Genomic DNA, 15,777 nt, shown 5'->3' on the forward strand with positions numbered 1-15,777 from the left:
TTTGTTTCTTATACCACACCTATCGTTGTGGTATGTGAGTATATAAAAGCTGATCAAAGGGAATGGGAGAGTGGATTTGAGTTAAGAGGAAATAAGAGGAAAAATACTTTTAAGGGTGAAATTATGCTTTTGTTCTGCAGGGGGAAATGAAGAGCTTGCACTAGCTTAATTGAAAAACAAGCTGGTGAGAGGTTTTGAAGAGTGGTGATACAGTTGGTATAGCAGCCATGGAAGAATGTCAGCATTTTGGATAGACTGATTTTGGAAGAGAGGAGTGACTGAGAGTCCAGAGGAGAGGTTTATGGTTGACAAAAGCTTTCATGAAGGTTTTGGTAATTTGAATATAGGAAGGTTGGATTTTGAAGTTTAAAAAAAAAGGAAGGAAAGATAAGAAATTTCAGAAGAGCCTGCATATGGCAGGAGGAGAAATAAGTAGATAATGACACTGAAATGATGAGCCTATAAATACATAGGACAGTAGAGAAGGATTGATGACAGGAAAGAGATTAAAGAGGAAAATAAAAAGTTAATAAAATACTAGTACATGCTTGATAATCTTACTTGGCTTCATTCCTTATAATGAAGTGAGTAGAGGGATAAGTTCTTACACACATACGCGTACTATATCTTGTGCATATGACTATTCAAAACTCTGCACTCAAATGTGAAATAATCTTGTGCTCCCACTGTATGTTTTGCATTTGTCCCTTGTAAGGTGAAAGTTGTATTTAATTACGCAGGTGGACCTGGAAAGCTGGCAGCAAGAACAACCCGTGGTGCTGCGAACATGGACAATGGAATCTCCTCACAACTATGAAAATAATTGCCATGAGGTCTCAGTTTTCCTTTGTCCTGGGGCAACTTACTTTGAGGTGGAGTTTGATGAAAAATGTGAAACAGAAAGGAGGTAACTTAACAGTGTGCCATTTCAGATTCCAAAAGCTATTCAGAGGGCCATATCCCTCCCTATGTGCATTACCTACTCCACCAACTTCTCCCTCAGAATGCATGACCCACTTTGTACTCTTCTTTGCACCACGGTTAAGATTCTTGACACAGCTGAAATCCCACTTCAAAGAGTTCAGATAAACTTCCTGCACAGGCCCTGAGTGCCATGGCCCTGTTCCTCAGGCAGTGGGACTATGCTTTCCATTGATTGCTTTTGCACTAGTACTTGAAAAAAACTGTGCCCATCATTGTCTGTTCCCAGCATTCACTTTACCCCACTTAAGAACCACTATTCCAAAGTTCAGATCATTCTGTAATTTAGCTCTGCTTTTCTGGCGTGCACTGAGAAATGCTTAATACTTAAACTTTATATTAAGGATCAGGGAGCTCTGTTGCAGAAATGGCCATATATGTGCTAGGGGTGTTGTACTGAAATAATGAAATAGTTATATAATGATCGAAAGAAGCAAAGTATCCACATTGCTGAGTCTCCAGAATGGGGTGGTTAGGGAAAGATGAGAAATCCTATAGTAAAGTTGCCCAAAAGTTTAAAAAATAAAAATATATAAGTAATGAGTTGTACTCTCTGCAGATATGATTACCTGGAGTTCACTGATGCCAGAGGTGCAAAAACTCGTTATGACACGAAGGTTGGCACTGAGAAGTGGCCCAAGGTGAGTGACTATAGAATATTGTGCAAAATATACATGTGTTTAATATTGAACTCTGTGGTATTTTAGATATGTTTTGCAAAGATCTTGTAAACTGACAACATCTTGTCTTTCGTGTATGTGTGCATACACCCATCTCTAAATACCTAGATGGGTGAAGGGGGAGGAAATCTGTAATTTACAGTGATGGAAACAAATATGTTGAATGGTCCAGAAGGTCCTTTCCAGTACTAGTATCTGATTAACTCATCACTGGCTAGCATATAGAAAATCATGTTTCGCTTCAGTTAAACATACAGTTGATATTATTCTTTGATCCCCTTGTACCTCATTAATTTTAAATAAATCCTGAAGTGGTAAGTTAAGTTCATTTATTACATACTTGTGGCCACTCAAGTTATGCTTTGTAGCTACTCCAGCGTAACCTTTAATTCTTGTTGTATTTTTTAACATCAAAAGCTGTATTGTGAGCTGAAACTTTCAATTATTTTTTTAATATAAAGTTGAAATTTTAAATGCCGCGGGTTTTTCAGTCATGTAATGGGGGTGGTAGCACACATTACAGAGAAAATATGAGAATATTGAAAAACTCAATTGCTGAAGGAAACTCATGACCCCAAAATGTCTTCCTGTCATGTACATTTGGCAAAATGACTGTTTTGTTGCTCTGTAGAAAGTGACCTTTAAGGCTGGCCCACGGCTGCAGTTTCTCTTTCACTCTGACAGCAGTAATAATGAGTGGGGCTACAAGTTCTCCGTCACTGCTTATGGCCTACCAGATGTTGCAGTTTCTTGGGGCTTGGATTTACAGCTTCTTGTATCCAGGTTGATGGGGCGCTTGGCTTCTCGGAGTATGGCTCTGAGATCCCAACTGGGTAAGTTAAATTAGTTTCTCTAGCAATCATGTTTCTATGATGGGAATGAAATGCAAAAATCTATTCTTTTTTTAATATTCTTAAGAGGAATACAGGTTGTTCTAGCCCACTCATACTTGAAAACAAAGTCCACTGACTTGAAAGTTACAGATCAAGCTGGTGGTAACCAAAACTTTTAACCATCCAGTGACTTTTTAGTGGAGTATGTGCAGCAAGTTTGATTGCTGCCCTATGCTAATTATTTAGCCTTCTCTTTGTGAACCATGCAAAAACCAGCAGTGGAATGGACTTGGAGTCATAACTACTATGATCCAGAGGCAGTCATGTTAAATGTTGAAGCATGCTGTGTGTGAAGAAGCTTTCATTGCCATTGCATATACTGTACCTTTTCTGTGGATTTCATGAGGATTTCGTTCTCCATAGTTTGGCAGCATTAAATTTGCAGTAAAACAATGGAAAGTAAGAGAATTCATAGCACATAAATTATGCTGACTTTAAAGTAAATTTGGAATTTCGTAAATCTGAAATGAGCTTGGGGAACACTTATTTCAGTTTCTGTATTGGAGCACCATATTTCAGTCTAATCTGTAATTGATTTACTAAATCTTTGAACCTTAATGCAGAATTCATTCTGATATATTCTGCCTCTGTGTTGAAGGGTCAGTATGAAACGTCATCTGCTCTTAGCCGTGTATAACCTATCCATGTGATTTGGCCAATTTTCTGTTCTGCCTACCTAAACTTCCCCAGAAGTTTTTAGACAAGTTTCTATGTTTGATTGTTTACATGTATTCTAGGATCACTCATGATATACAGTATTAAGCACTGTCTACACACACAGTGAGAAGCAGTTCCTGCCATAGAAAGCTTGACATTCAAGGCTTTTTAGGCTTTTTTGAGAAAATCCTAAGTTAGGAAGCAGTCTATATTTAGACACATGCTTTATTTTTCAGAGGTACTGGGACATCCTCTATTTCTCATAGAGGTCATTGGGAGCTTTTTTGAGTTGTCAATACTCCAGAAAGCTAGGCAGATGCTTAGCTGTGGATTTAGGAACTAAAGTTTGGTGCTTCTATTTTTAAAAAAATGTTACCTCAGTGTATACTTTTAAATGTATTTTGTTGCATGCAATAGGTTATGGCAGGTCTGTGGTGGCTTATAACATGCTAAGAGAACCTTGTTAACTAGTACTCAGGTACTATGATCATGAGTACGTCATAGATGTTTAAATGTAAAGCTTTTTATAATGGTAACATTCTGTTGCATTTTAGTCATTAATCTGCATTAATGTCAGCTGTTTCATAGTTGTAAGACTGTACAGGAGTGGTGTGATGTCATCAGTCTAAATTTGTTTTGTTGAACATGCCATCTTTTTCCACTTTCATGGCAGGTGTTTAAAGTTATGTATTTATGCAATCCTTTAAAATTGAACAAAAACATTTAGTATTACACATAAATTCACGTATGTCTTGCTGTTTTTGCAGAGCTAGGTAGTGAAGCAGAGTTGCCTCCTTCAAAAGTGACATCAGTTCTAAATTCTCCTTTATGGAAACCTGTCTTCAGGCATCAGATGTGTCCTGAGGCATCTTTAGAAACAAATGAACCCACTCAAGTGCACCAAAATAAAAAAGAGGTAATTAGCCACCTTATCTATGCTATGGGTATGAAAATACTATGCATGAGAATAGTTTTATTTTGTCTTAACGAGCTGATACATTTCTAAGTGTACTCTGCCATGCTAAGATGGCCATCTCATGAGCTGGTTTTTTTTTTTTTAAATGTTGCCCTTTTTATTAACCTTGTGGTGTTATCTGTAAAATCTTTCTGAGGAATGGGATGTTTAATTATATAAATGAGATGCAAGCTTTTTTCAGCTGATACTAAATTAATGTTTTAATTCTCTTACCAGACGAAGAACTCTCATGCGGATGACTGCCATAACTTTTTGCTTGACTTTGCAAAATCAGATCCTTGCCAGGATTTCTATGGGCAAAATTCCGAGCTTTTCAAAGGACTTATACAGGCATGTAAAAAACAGGCCCCAAAGACAGATGTAGTTGCTGGTTCCACTGTTGATCAAGCTGTGAACGCCACATTTGCTGCTTTGGTGTATCTCACTCCAGATTTATATGGGAAGCTACAAAAATATGGTAACTCTGATATTAGTGAATATATCAATAATGAAGGCTGATAATTTCTAAGAAATCCTATAATTCAGATGTAGAACTTGGAATATGTATTTAATTTCACAAATATTCAAGTTAGATGTGTCATCCTGTATAAAGAAAATATTACAGTGCTGCTATCACCAGTTGGGCACCACAGTGGATTATAACAAGATTATAATGCTTTCTTAGTGGTTTTTATCATCAGAACTCTTTACCAATATTAGCAAATTATCACAAATCCTCTGTTAAGTAGGGTAGGCAAATAAGGGTTATTCTTGCTTTAAAGATGAGTAAACTAAGTCAGAGATGTTGTGATTTGCCAAGTCCACAAGGGATATTGATTTTTGAACTGGGACTGTAACTCTGACGTATTTGTTTCCCACCAGTTGTGCCACCTGTAACTACCTCTCACTAATTCAGCCATTTCTAGCTCTCATTAAAGGTTTCCTGAAGAACAAGAAACAAAATATTTGCATTTTAACTGTACAATTTGAGGAGGAAATGAAAGTTAATCCCCTACATACTGTCAGGTGATGGAAAGTAAACTTGTAACCCACCATGGGTTTTTTTAGAGTTAATATTCTGCTCCTAACTCATGCAGTTGGCTCTCTGCATTTCAGCTTGTACCTTTCCAGAGAGTAGAGTTGCCAGTTTTTCTTTTTAATGTATGATACATTACTTCAGGTAGCACGTTGTAACACAAGTAAGTTTTCATCTGTTGAATAAAGAAATGCTATTTGGACACTCAGGGCCTGATTCTGAGCATTCTGAGCACCTGCAGCTCCCACTGAAGTTCTGGGAATAGCCTCTATTTTTCCTGCCTCTAAATTTGCAGCACAACAATGTAAAAATTAACCCTACCTGCATATCTTCATGCATTACTGAAATTTGCAAATAGATCTGCTGTTCAGGGTACAGTAGATGATATAAAGGCTGGTATGCATTAAAATCATATCCCTAAGAACATAGGGAACAAAACAACATGAGTCCAAAACAACATGGGTCCAGGATCTACCTCAAACCCAAGTACCCCTACTCCACCACTTTTCCGAGGTCGAGGTCCTGCTCCAGCCCCACCTCTTTGCTGAGGCCCCGCCTTCCTTACTCTGTGAAGATGGGGCACAGGGGAGTGGGACAGAGTGATATCAGCACCCTCTGCCTCCCCCACCCTGCACAACAAGCAGGAGGCTCCCTGGGGCAACTCTGAGGCTCTGGGCAGCAGCAGTAGGACAGTGCGGGGAGAAGCACTTGATGGCCTCCCAGCCAAACTAGTCAAGATCACTTGTCAGAGGCTCCAAGATCTACTGGTGACCACTGACTTAAGAGAGTCTCTTGCAGTTATTTTATTTTAAATTGTTCAGTGATGTGAAACTGAAGCAGCAAATAAAAGGACTCGTCTTTCTTTTTGTTTTCATAGTCAACAGTGGAGGCAAGATTTCTCTGAATGATGAGTTTGCACAAGTATATTCCCTGGCTGATGGGATTAGAATATGGATGGTAAGGTTACTCACGATGACTGTTTCTACTGAGGTTTTCTTCTTTTACATATATTTTTGCTCTTGAGCCCCAAGGCCGGGTCTGCGTCCTTTACTTTGATAAGTGGCCTTGTAATAATTGTTCCGTGGGGGAGGTATGTTTTTATTTTCTCTCAATCATTATGGATAAAATTTGTTCAGTTTAAAAAAAGAAGGAAGTTTTTCCTGACTGTTAGCCCTACAAAGTCAATTTTCACCTTCATAATCACAGCTTAGACCTTTTATTTCATACACTGTTACCAGTATTTAAAAATGCTGTGAGCAAAGTTCTTCCTGAGGTTTTTCTGAGGGTACAAAGAGATCTTTTTCCCCCCCTGTGATTGGCATTCTTTTGATTATAATACAGGTGGCCCCCGACATGAGACACGATTGGTTCCTGGGGAAGCGTTGCAAGTTGGGGGCATCATAATTTGAACCCTCATTTACGATGGGTGCCATGCGCTGTCATAAATGTGGGCCAAGGGTTTTTGGCCCCTTCCGCACTTACAGCCATTTTTGTAAGTGCCGGGGGGGTCAGAACTCGGGGGGAGGGGGGGGTCGCATGTCGGGGGTTTCCTGTATCTCAGAAATGGAAGGCTTGATGGTATCTCAAGAAGTTATCGAGTTCAGCCTATTGTTCTGAGGCAGCGATTCCACAAGGACAGTCCTACATTTCTAAGATACTGATAGGCAGGGCTTGACGAACTGCGGCGAAAGCCGCTTGCCAGCCCCGCACTGCGCATGCGCAGTAGATTCAATAGATTGCCGAGCCCTGCCGATAGGTATTTGTCTAACCTGTTTTTAAAACCTCAAATGACAGGGATTCATCAGTATCCCCTCAAAGCCTATTCCAGATACCTTTATGTACCCACCAGAGAGAAATCTCTCCTTCACATCTATTTTGGCTCTGCTATCCTAATAGACAGAGTGGTAAAATTATTATTCTTTTGTCTTCAAAAGATTTACACAAGGATCAACTCTCTTCACTAAGAAGATGCTATTTGCACAGTTACTTTTACCCGAACTAACGGCTGTTGTGCAAAACTTCTCACTGAAATAATTGGTTTAATCAGCTCCACTTTCTTTTGGCTCCAAGAAGTCAGGTTTTGTGGTGGATTTCACTGGATTGTGCCACAGATGGCCAGTGGGAGGTTGTAGATCATAAAGAACTAGTCCTGTATTGAAGTCTTAGTCTGTCGCCAGAGACATGTAGATTAGGCTACCCAGCATAGGAAAATGAAGCGGTGATTTAAATAATTGCCGCTTCATTTAAATTAAAATGGCTGCCGTGCTGTGCTGATCAGCTGTTTGTCAGCACAGTGCTGTAGTCTAAACGCTCCGTGGTCGACATCAAAGCCCTTTGTTGACTGCCCCGGTAAACCTCATCCCACAAGGAATAACAGGGTGGTTGGCAAAGGGCTTTGATGTTTACCGCGGAGCATCCAGAAAACATCAAAGCCCTTTGTCGACCACCCCGTTATTCCTTGTGGGATGAGGTTTACCGGGGCTGTCAACAAAGGGCTTTGATGTCGACGGCGGAGTGTTCACACTACTATGCTGTGCCGACAAATAGCTGATCAGCACAGCACAGCAGCCATTTTAATTTAAATGAAGCGTTGATTATTTAAATCGCCGCTTCATTTTCCTATGTCAGGTAGCCTAATGTACATGCCTCTGGCGACAGAGGCATGTAGTCTAGACATACCCATAGTCTGCTTCTGAGAGCCTTAAGACACACTAATGAGATTCTGCAATTATGGTGCAGTCTTCATGCTGTCATGCCATCTGGATAGGATGTTAATTAAATTAAAAACATGAAATCCTTCCTATCTACAGTTAGAAATGAAGCAGAAGTTCCTGATGGGTAAAGGAAATGATACAGCAGAGAAACAGAATACAGAAACAAGTGAAGTAAACCCAGAAATCCTTGGTAAGTGTCTTTCCCAATGGTTTAGCTTAACTTTATCTTGCAGCTCTCCTCATTTTTTTTTTATTTTATTATTATTATTTTTTTTTGCTCAAGGAAATTAATTAGCAGTTTGGGCTGTCTTAGGTTTAGAACTTTGTGGATAGGAATAAAAAGTTGATGTGATGTGCACTGTCTCCACAGATTTTTCCTAAAAAGAGAACAACCAGTATGCCGGACTATCTTACTGATGGTTGAACTGTCACTTTAAAAACTTGTTTGTAATGACACTTTACATGTTGTATGCTTTGTACGGTTGGTGTGAAAATTTTGATCAGGGAAATTCAGACTCTCACTGTCAAGGGCCACGTAACCATACCTTCAAGACTTTCCGGGCAGGTGATAAAAAATTAAGAGCCAATTTCTACCTAAATTACATAGGAGAGGTATTACACAATATTTGATTTGGTGATTTTACTAACTTTTTTTTTTCCCCTCCCCAAATTTTATAATGCAGCAAAACACTGTATTCAGAAGAGCCTACTGTTGTTAAAGTTTTTACCTGAGAGAGCAAAAGCAAAAGATCCTGTTTCTGATAATTGGGATGCTTCAGCATTAGAGGATGTCCAGCAGTACCATGATGATAAACGCCAAAGGACTAGTTCTATTGTAGAAGCAGATTTTAAAGCAGCAAACTCATTGTCTTCAAATGGGGTAAATCATCCCCCTTCTGCAGAAAGGGGTGGAGTGGTAGACGTTGACACAAAGATTAAGCTAATGTCAGACTCATCCCAGACAGAAGTAGCCTCTGAATCTCAAAGTAAGCCCCTTGAAAATACAGTTTCGCAGCAAGAGGATATAGCATCTCCTCCCTCCACTCCAACACGCAAACCTCAGTTCAGCCGTGGAAGATTAAGGCTGCTATCTTTTAGATCAATGGAAGAGTCTAAATCAGTTCCCACTGTGAAGGAGAAATATCCTATATTGAAAAACATATTAAACTTTATTAAGGATCAGTCACTTTCCCATGAAAGGTGAGCAAACTTGAAAAATTTACTAGTCCTTTAAGGCTGAATGACTTCAAAGCTTTCAGATAGAAATATGCTTTCATATTACCATCTTATTTTAGTAACATCCCTCTAATTTCATGTGCTTGAAAAATAGTCGATTATATTGTGATATCGAAGCATCAAACCTGTGGTTCACAAACCGGCGTAGGTGATTTAATGAACATAGAACTTCAGTATGATGAACAATGATTCCTTTCCCTTACTGCCGTGATGCTGCATTTTGCCCTGCTTCATCAAATCTGCTTGAGAGGTGGTGTTGCTTCCTGTCTGTGGCTGAATAGGGAAAGAACTGCCTCTTGAAATCACAACTGCTTAGCTGAATTAGTGGGTCTTGGGTAACAGATCTGGAGAAGTTAGAGAAAGGATCTTTAAAGGGTCAATCTGCAAATTTTAACTGGAGGAAATTCTTCTAGAACCAGCCCAAGGTGTAGAGGTTGTAACAGGAAGTTGGGAACCCTGGGTTCTATTTCTGGCTCTGCCACACATCCTGAAACTTTGGGTAAAAGATTTGTAACTAAACTATTGTTCAAGGCAGTACACAGTACAGTTAATGATTTAGGTGTCAACACGTCAAACTTGTTTAACTTAAGTGTTGATTGCATTATGAAGTACTAAAGAACAAGTGTTTTGAAGTCACCAATTGGAGTTTGTATTTTTTCTAGTATTTTAAAGGTCCTTGCTTTGAGAAAAGCCCAAGCCCAAAATATACTAGAAGTATTGAAGACAGTTCGCCAGTGTTTAGAATCTCTTGGGCAGCCACACTGTTTCCAGCCACCCTTTGTACTTTTTCTCTTGGAACTTCTGGCCTGCCAGAAAGATTTCTCAAAGTAAGTAACTTAGCAAATTGCAGCTGACGCTATTTTGTATAACATGTCTGCATGCCCTGGTTCAATACTGATTGCTGAGGATGAAAAAAATATGAGAAGTGATGGCCTTTTGAATATAGATATTAAAGCAAGTGCAAATATTGTGCTGAGATTTAAGTGCAAACTTTCTATGGTGCATCTTGAGCATTTACATTTTCAAAGTGGTAATTTTGAGATTTAGTTAACAGTATTTCTATTTATGCCAGCAGCTTAGCTACAGCATGGATCTTTTAGAATGTTCCCAGTTATCTAATTGGGTCACAGCGCAAACAGAGAATGAGACTAGAATATTTTTCAAACATTCACACTCTTCAGTTTTCTGTTTATTTCAGTTTAAAATGTGGCCTCTATAGATCAGTTTCATATTTTTTCTTGTATAATAATTTAAACTGGAGTTAGAGTAGTTTTTGTTTTGTCAACAATACTTGCTTGATTTTTTTTCTCCCTTTTGTGATTTCCCTTTGTAGATTAATGTATTAGCTAGTCTGCAGATAAATACTTAATTATAAAACCAACTTTCTCAGGCACTGTCGCATAGCTAGAGTTTTTTACCATCTCTTTAGCGCTAAAGTCTTCTTTATTCATGATGGGTTTTTATTAAATTGCTTCTTGTGTTTGAAAGAAGTGTGCTATGTTACTGTTAAGTGGTAGATTCTACATCTGCTAATTTTTTTAATTTTTAGTTATTTTGGACACTTGGAAGGTTGTGGTGCTGAGCTACACAAAGAAATTAGAGAATCCTATTATCAGCTTGTTCTCTTTTTGGTCAATGCCATGAAGGGATTTAACAGCATCAGTGACAGGTATGGAACATAGCCTACCAATGTAATATAGAATGTTTATTAGGTTACCTTTATCCTCCTTCTCACCTTCCCTCCTATTATTTTCCTCTTCTCTTCTTTTCTTGTTTCAAACAAGAGTGGAAATTCTGTTAGGGACAGGTTGGGCTATTATTATTGGGGCCTTTTGATGCTACTGTAATACAGAAAATCACTTTTTACTTAATTTTGCTAATTAGGAATGACAAGGATAAAACTCAGAAAATGTGTTAATTTATTTTGACAAATATGTAATTTTTTACTCTGATATACTGCAGAGTGTACACTACACTAGTAAATGTACTGTAGTATATTTAGCAAGAATAACAAAACATTAATGTAGACCAGACCTGAGACAATGAATGTTTTGGTTAGAAGTACTGGAGTTTTGAAAGTCTGTGGGTTAGCAAAGTAAGGTTCTACTGTTGATTTAATGTAAGACGCACTAACTTTTTTAAGGCTTCAGTCATAAATATTTTGATCTTTTCCCCAAAATTATTCTGCTTCAACTTCAGATTAAAGCTGTCATGGTCTTCCCAATTTATTTAGATCATTGCTACCTGCCTTATCATGTGTGCAGACATCCCTCCTTCACCTGTTGGATATGAGCTGGGAACCAAGTGATCTTTCCTTCTTTGTTGATATACAGTTACCACTTCTCCTTATGACTATGTCACAAGAAAACATAAGTATTCATGACAGTGTGATTTGGTAAGTCATGAAGACTATCTTTTTAATTCAGAGCTAAGCTTTAAAACAGTTTTTTTGCAAGAATGAACTCTGAACTTTGAAACAAGTAGTGAAGACAGATGAGGAATAGATACATTTGAAAATTGTCCCATTTTCAACATCTAGAACTAGCAGAAATTTGTTTTTAAGATGACTATTGCCAAGCAGCATCTCACTACTGGCAAGTGACCAGCAAGATAGGTGTGGTCCTCTTACTCTTCTGTCATGAGCATCAAATCTACGTGTCTCAGTGTATGTTCATTTTAACCTTGCCATTTTGCCTTTGGCCAGATTCTTCTAAATTGGAAATAGTCATTATTTTCTTAGTCTGTCGTAATTACCCAGCAGCAATTCTGTGAGCTTGGATTTCCTAGATTGTGTTGTTAAAACTTTCTTTGTGTAGGTGAAGGTCTCTAGAATATTGTGGTGGCACTTTAGTTTTTAGATGACACACAGGATCTTATCTTATTAGTGGGTTTTATCTTAATTTAATTTTTTAAAATAAGCTATTCCAGTGTGCATTATTAAGAAGTTTGTTTGAAAGCAAACTTCATTTTGAGCTTTTTTTAGTCAGTGGAGTGAAGAAGATGAAATTGCAGACTACAAGCAAAATTCTGAGTGGATGGATGAATGTCAGGACATAATGTTTGAGACTTGGTATGAAAAGATAGCCCAAGCTGACCCAGAGAAGCAGAGAAAGGTGACCTCATGACTTTTTTTCTTGCTCCTTGCTTGTTTGGGGGGGAGGGAGATCTCTCAAAGGCACAGAGAGGCAGTGAGCTTAAACTGGCTTTCTATGAGTTGGGCACCAAATTCCCCTTTGTGCCCTTGGAAATGCACATGTAGATATCTCCTCATGCTTTCTTGCCGAAGGGAACATTGCTTCTTGTGTTTTTAAAAAGGGCTTTCTTGAAACCAGGAAAGATTCAACTTGTAAATTGTGCCCATTTATTGTTCCAGATGCATATGTTTGTTGCTCGTTACTGTGACCTGTTGAATGTGGACATATCATGCGATGGTTGTGATGAGATTGCACCATGGCATCGCTACCGCTGTTTGCAATGCAATGATATGGATCTATGTAAAACATGCTTTCTAGGTAAGGTTCTTGTCAGAACATACTTCTAGAGCCCAAACGGTGTCTTTCCAGATTGCCCATTTCATAGAAAATTTCTAATGTGCGTGCAAAGGGAAAGATTTTTCTTTTGGAAATTTCCTAAAATCTTAACACATCTAATTTTGCCTGTTTCTAATCTGAGAAACACCTGCCTAAATTTATACTATATGTATGAATCATGTGCTTTTTTTTTTAATGGGCGCGCTAACATAAGTAGAACTAGAGGAGTGACTTTGAATTTGCAAGTGCTTGTAGGATTCATACTTGCCAGTGTCACCTGAACTTGAATTTGGCATGGAGTTAAAAAATAAAAGAAAGGAGAAATTTTATGTTTTATTTGTCTCCTTAAAAAAAAAAATAACCAAATGTGGTTAGTGTGGATTTCTTTTGGCATAAACTAAATCAGTTTTAATGGAGCCAATCATATTACTATATTCTATGGAAGGATCACAGTGAGCTGGAAAAGAGAATGACGTGAATGACCTTGATGATTCAGCTGTCTTCCTCTGTAATTGGGTGGTAACATTTATTTGTAGAAGAATGGCTACTTTTAAATCCATGACTGAATGTCCAGAGAAGTTAAAAAGTTCTACTACTGGTTTATGTGTGTTACTATTCCTGTTGCTAGCACTTGATGGCACATCTCATTAGTGGAAGTGCTGTTGTAGGAGCCCCTGATGTTGTGGCTGATATGGTTAGATCCTGTGATGGTGGAGTTTGTTTAGATCTGTGGACAGAGTTGGCAATGGGGATTGTTGCAGGGATACATTCTTGGGCAAATGTGACTGTGATGTGGGGTGTGATTGCTTGCAAATATTTGTTTCAGGTTGGGGCATTTGTCTGTAGGCAAAGATTGGCTTGTCTCCCAAGGTCTGAATGAGGGATTGTTTTCCAGGATAGGTTGTAAATTGTCAATGATGTGCTGGAGGGATTTAAGCTGGGGGCTATAGGTGTGATGACCAGTGTAGGTCATTGCTACAGCCCCCAGCTTAAACCCCTTCAGTGTCAATAGTCAATGTATCCTGGAAAACGATCACCCAATTACAGAGGGAGATGGCTGAACCAGAGTTCATTTAAAACAGGGGTGAGGAACCTTTTTTGGGTCAGGGGCTGTTAACCCACAGAAAAATCAATCGGGGGTCTCACACAAATGAAAAGGGAAAAAAAAACCCCTCCAAATAAATCTTCACTCACATGGCCCCCATCTGAGAAGGACACTCCTCACATTCACCTACCAGAGCCTAAGGGGACCCAGGTTAGTAGATGTGTGCTCCAGCATACAGGCCTGAGGTTCCCCGCCCCAATTTACCAGTTTGACACTATCAACTTGGGTTTGAATTAAAGATGTGAAGGCGTAGTTGACTACCCAATAAGCAGGAACTTATCTGGTAGCACTATCGACTACTCGATCATGCTCCTCCCCTGCACTTTTAAAGGGACAGAGCGGAGCTGGCATGTAAAGACGCTGGTTCATTCTCTGGTCACCCACTGGGTCTCAGGACAACCCTCATGCTGCCTCTCTGCATTTCAAAAGGGACTCAGGAGCGGCAGCCTGTCTGCTTGTCTGTCTCAGCATAAGCCACCCTTTTAAAAATGCAGAAGGACAGCGTGAGGGTTGTCCTGAAACCCGGTGGGGGACCGGAGAATGAGCCAGCATCTTTGCACGCCTGCTCCGCTCTGTCCCTTTAAGAGTGCAGCGCAGCAGCTGGGAATTGTGCTGCAGCCTGAGCAGGAAGTGAGTGCTTTAAGTGCTCTTCCTTAATGACTAGTTGAGTAGTTGATGGAAATTCCATGGACTACTTGACTAGTAAATTAATCGATACTTAACATCCTTAGTTTGAAGAAAGGTATTAATTAGTTAATCATTCACTACAAAGGCAATTTCCCCCAACTTTGTATTTTGCATTTTCACAACAAATGCTATGAATGGAACACATCCAACCTGATTTAATTAGCTTCATTAACACTCGTCCTACAATAACTGTTTCTCTCTCTCTCTCTCTCTCTCTCTCATTTCCACTCCCTACTCCTCCATGGAAGCTCTTAACTTAATATGTTTGTTAGTGTCTAAGGTACCACAGGACTGCTCATTGTTTTTAAAATTACAGACCAACATGGCTATCCCTCTCATGCTTAATGATTCAATTCATAAAGCACAACTACTGTAGATCCTATAGGAAGGCTAACTTGTATAGTAAAAAATAGTTTCTATAATGTAATATAACTGCTCCCTGCATCTTCAGTGTACCTTTATAATTCCTAGACCCTATTTTTTTGCCCCTCACTGCTTGCAAAACTTTGGTGACCAGAGCTTTAATCAGATGTTGCTTTCTATTGGTTTAATCTAATGGTGCTTAAAGGGACAAAATGAATTCTCTAATCAGTATGTGTACTCATCTATTCAATAACAATAACAAGTATATGTTTACTCTATATTATGGAAAAGAATAGGAAGATATAGATATTGTACCCAAAGGTCATTGCAGTTGCAAACTTTTTTTAATTCTATATAGGTGGAGTTAAACCTAAAGGTCATGAGGATGACCATGAAATGGTTAACATGGAATATGCCTGTGATCATTGCAAAGGGGATATTATAGGTCGCCGGATGAACTGCAATGTGTGTGATGACTTTGATCTTTGCTATGGGTGTTATTCTGCAAAAAAGTACTCTGACAGGTATTGGTATTTGATTCTGTCCTCACCAGCTTATGGGCAAGAACAGTAATTAGGGCCACTTACAGACACTCCAATGTCATTCCTTGGGAGCCTGTTTCTGACCCCAAAGTATCTAATTATTGTCTGTAGGAGAAAAGTAGCAAATGTTCAGCAGAAGTGTTTTTTTAATCTCCATATCTTACCCCAAACTTCCAAGTAATTTGGTTACAAATCTTTCACAGCTTGTAGGGCTAAGCATTTACCACCCAGAAGTATTAGAAGATCAGTAAGATCTCCTTATGCATATGGTGGTTTGTTTTTATTACTCCCATGACTCCAAAATTGCTACCGAAGTTGTTCATGTAAATTTGATTTATAGAGCTGGAGTCCTAGGGGCAGATCTTCAACTAGTATAAATCGTCAGCGGCCCTTTGAGC

The 15,777-nt window shown here is 38.9% G+C and overlaps 1 protein-coding gene across 1 annotated transcript in view; it reads left to right on the forward strand.

Moving 5' to 3' along the window:
- The window catches only part of ZZEF1 (zinc finger ZZ-type and EF-hand domain containing 1), a 92,156-nt gene that overhangs the window by 42,037 nt on the left and 34,342 nt on the right, over positions 1 to 15,777 (forward strand). Inside the window, exons 22-35 of the mRNA XM_075904370.1 lie at positions 741 to 907; positions 1,541 to 1,622; positions 2,293 to 2,494; positions 3,979 to 4,127; positions 4,404 to 4,644; positions 6,080 to 6,159; positions 8,013 to 8,106; positions 8,600 to 9,116; positions 9,815 to 9,979; positions 10,702 to 10,821; positions 11,386 to 11,547; positions 12,136 to 12,265; positions 12,526 to 12,664; positions 15,196 to 15,361. Coding sequence (XP_075760485.1) covers positions 741 to 907; positions 1,541 to 1,622; positions 2,293 to 2,494; positions 3,979 to 4,127; positions 4,404 to 4,644; positions 6,080 to 6,159; positions 8,013 to 8,106; positions 8,600 to 9,116; positions 9,815 to 9,979; positions 10,702 to 10,821; positions 11,386 to 11,547; positions 12,136 to 12,265; positions 12,526 to 12,664; positions 15,196 to 15,361 — 2,414 coding nt within the window. The remainder of the gene's footprint in view (positions 1 to 740; positions 908 to 1,540; positions 1,623 to 2,292; positions 2,495 to 3,978; positions 4,128 to 4,403; positions 4,645 to 6,079; positions 6,160 to 8,012; positions 8,107 to 8,599; positions 9,117 to 9,814; positions 9,980 to 10,701; positions 10,822 to 11,385; positions 11,548 to 12,135; positions 12,266 to 12,525; positions 12,665 to 15,195; positions 15,362 to 15,777) is intronic.

The sequence above is a fragment of the Pelodiscus sinensis genome, chromosome 21 (genome assembly GCF_049634645.1).
Source record: "Pelodiscus sinensis isolate JC-2024 chromosome 21, ASM4963464v1, whole genome shotgun sequence".
NCBI classification, from domain to species: Eukaryota; Metazoa; Chordata; order Testudines; family Trionychidae; genus Pelodiscus; species Pelodiscus sinensis.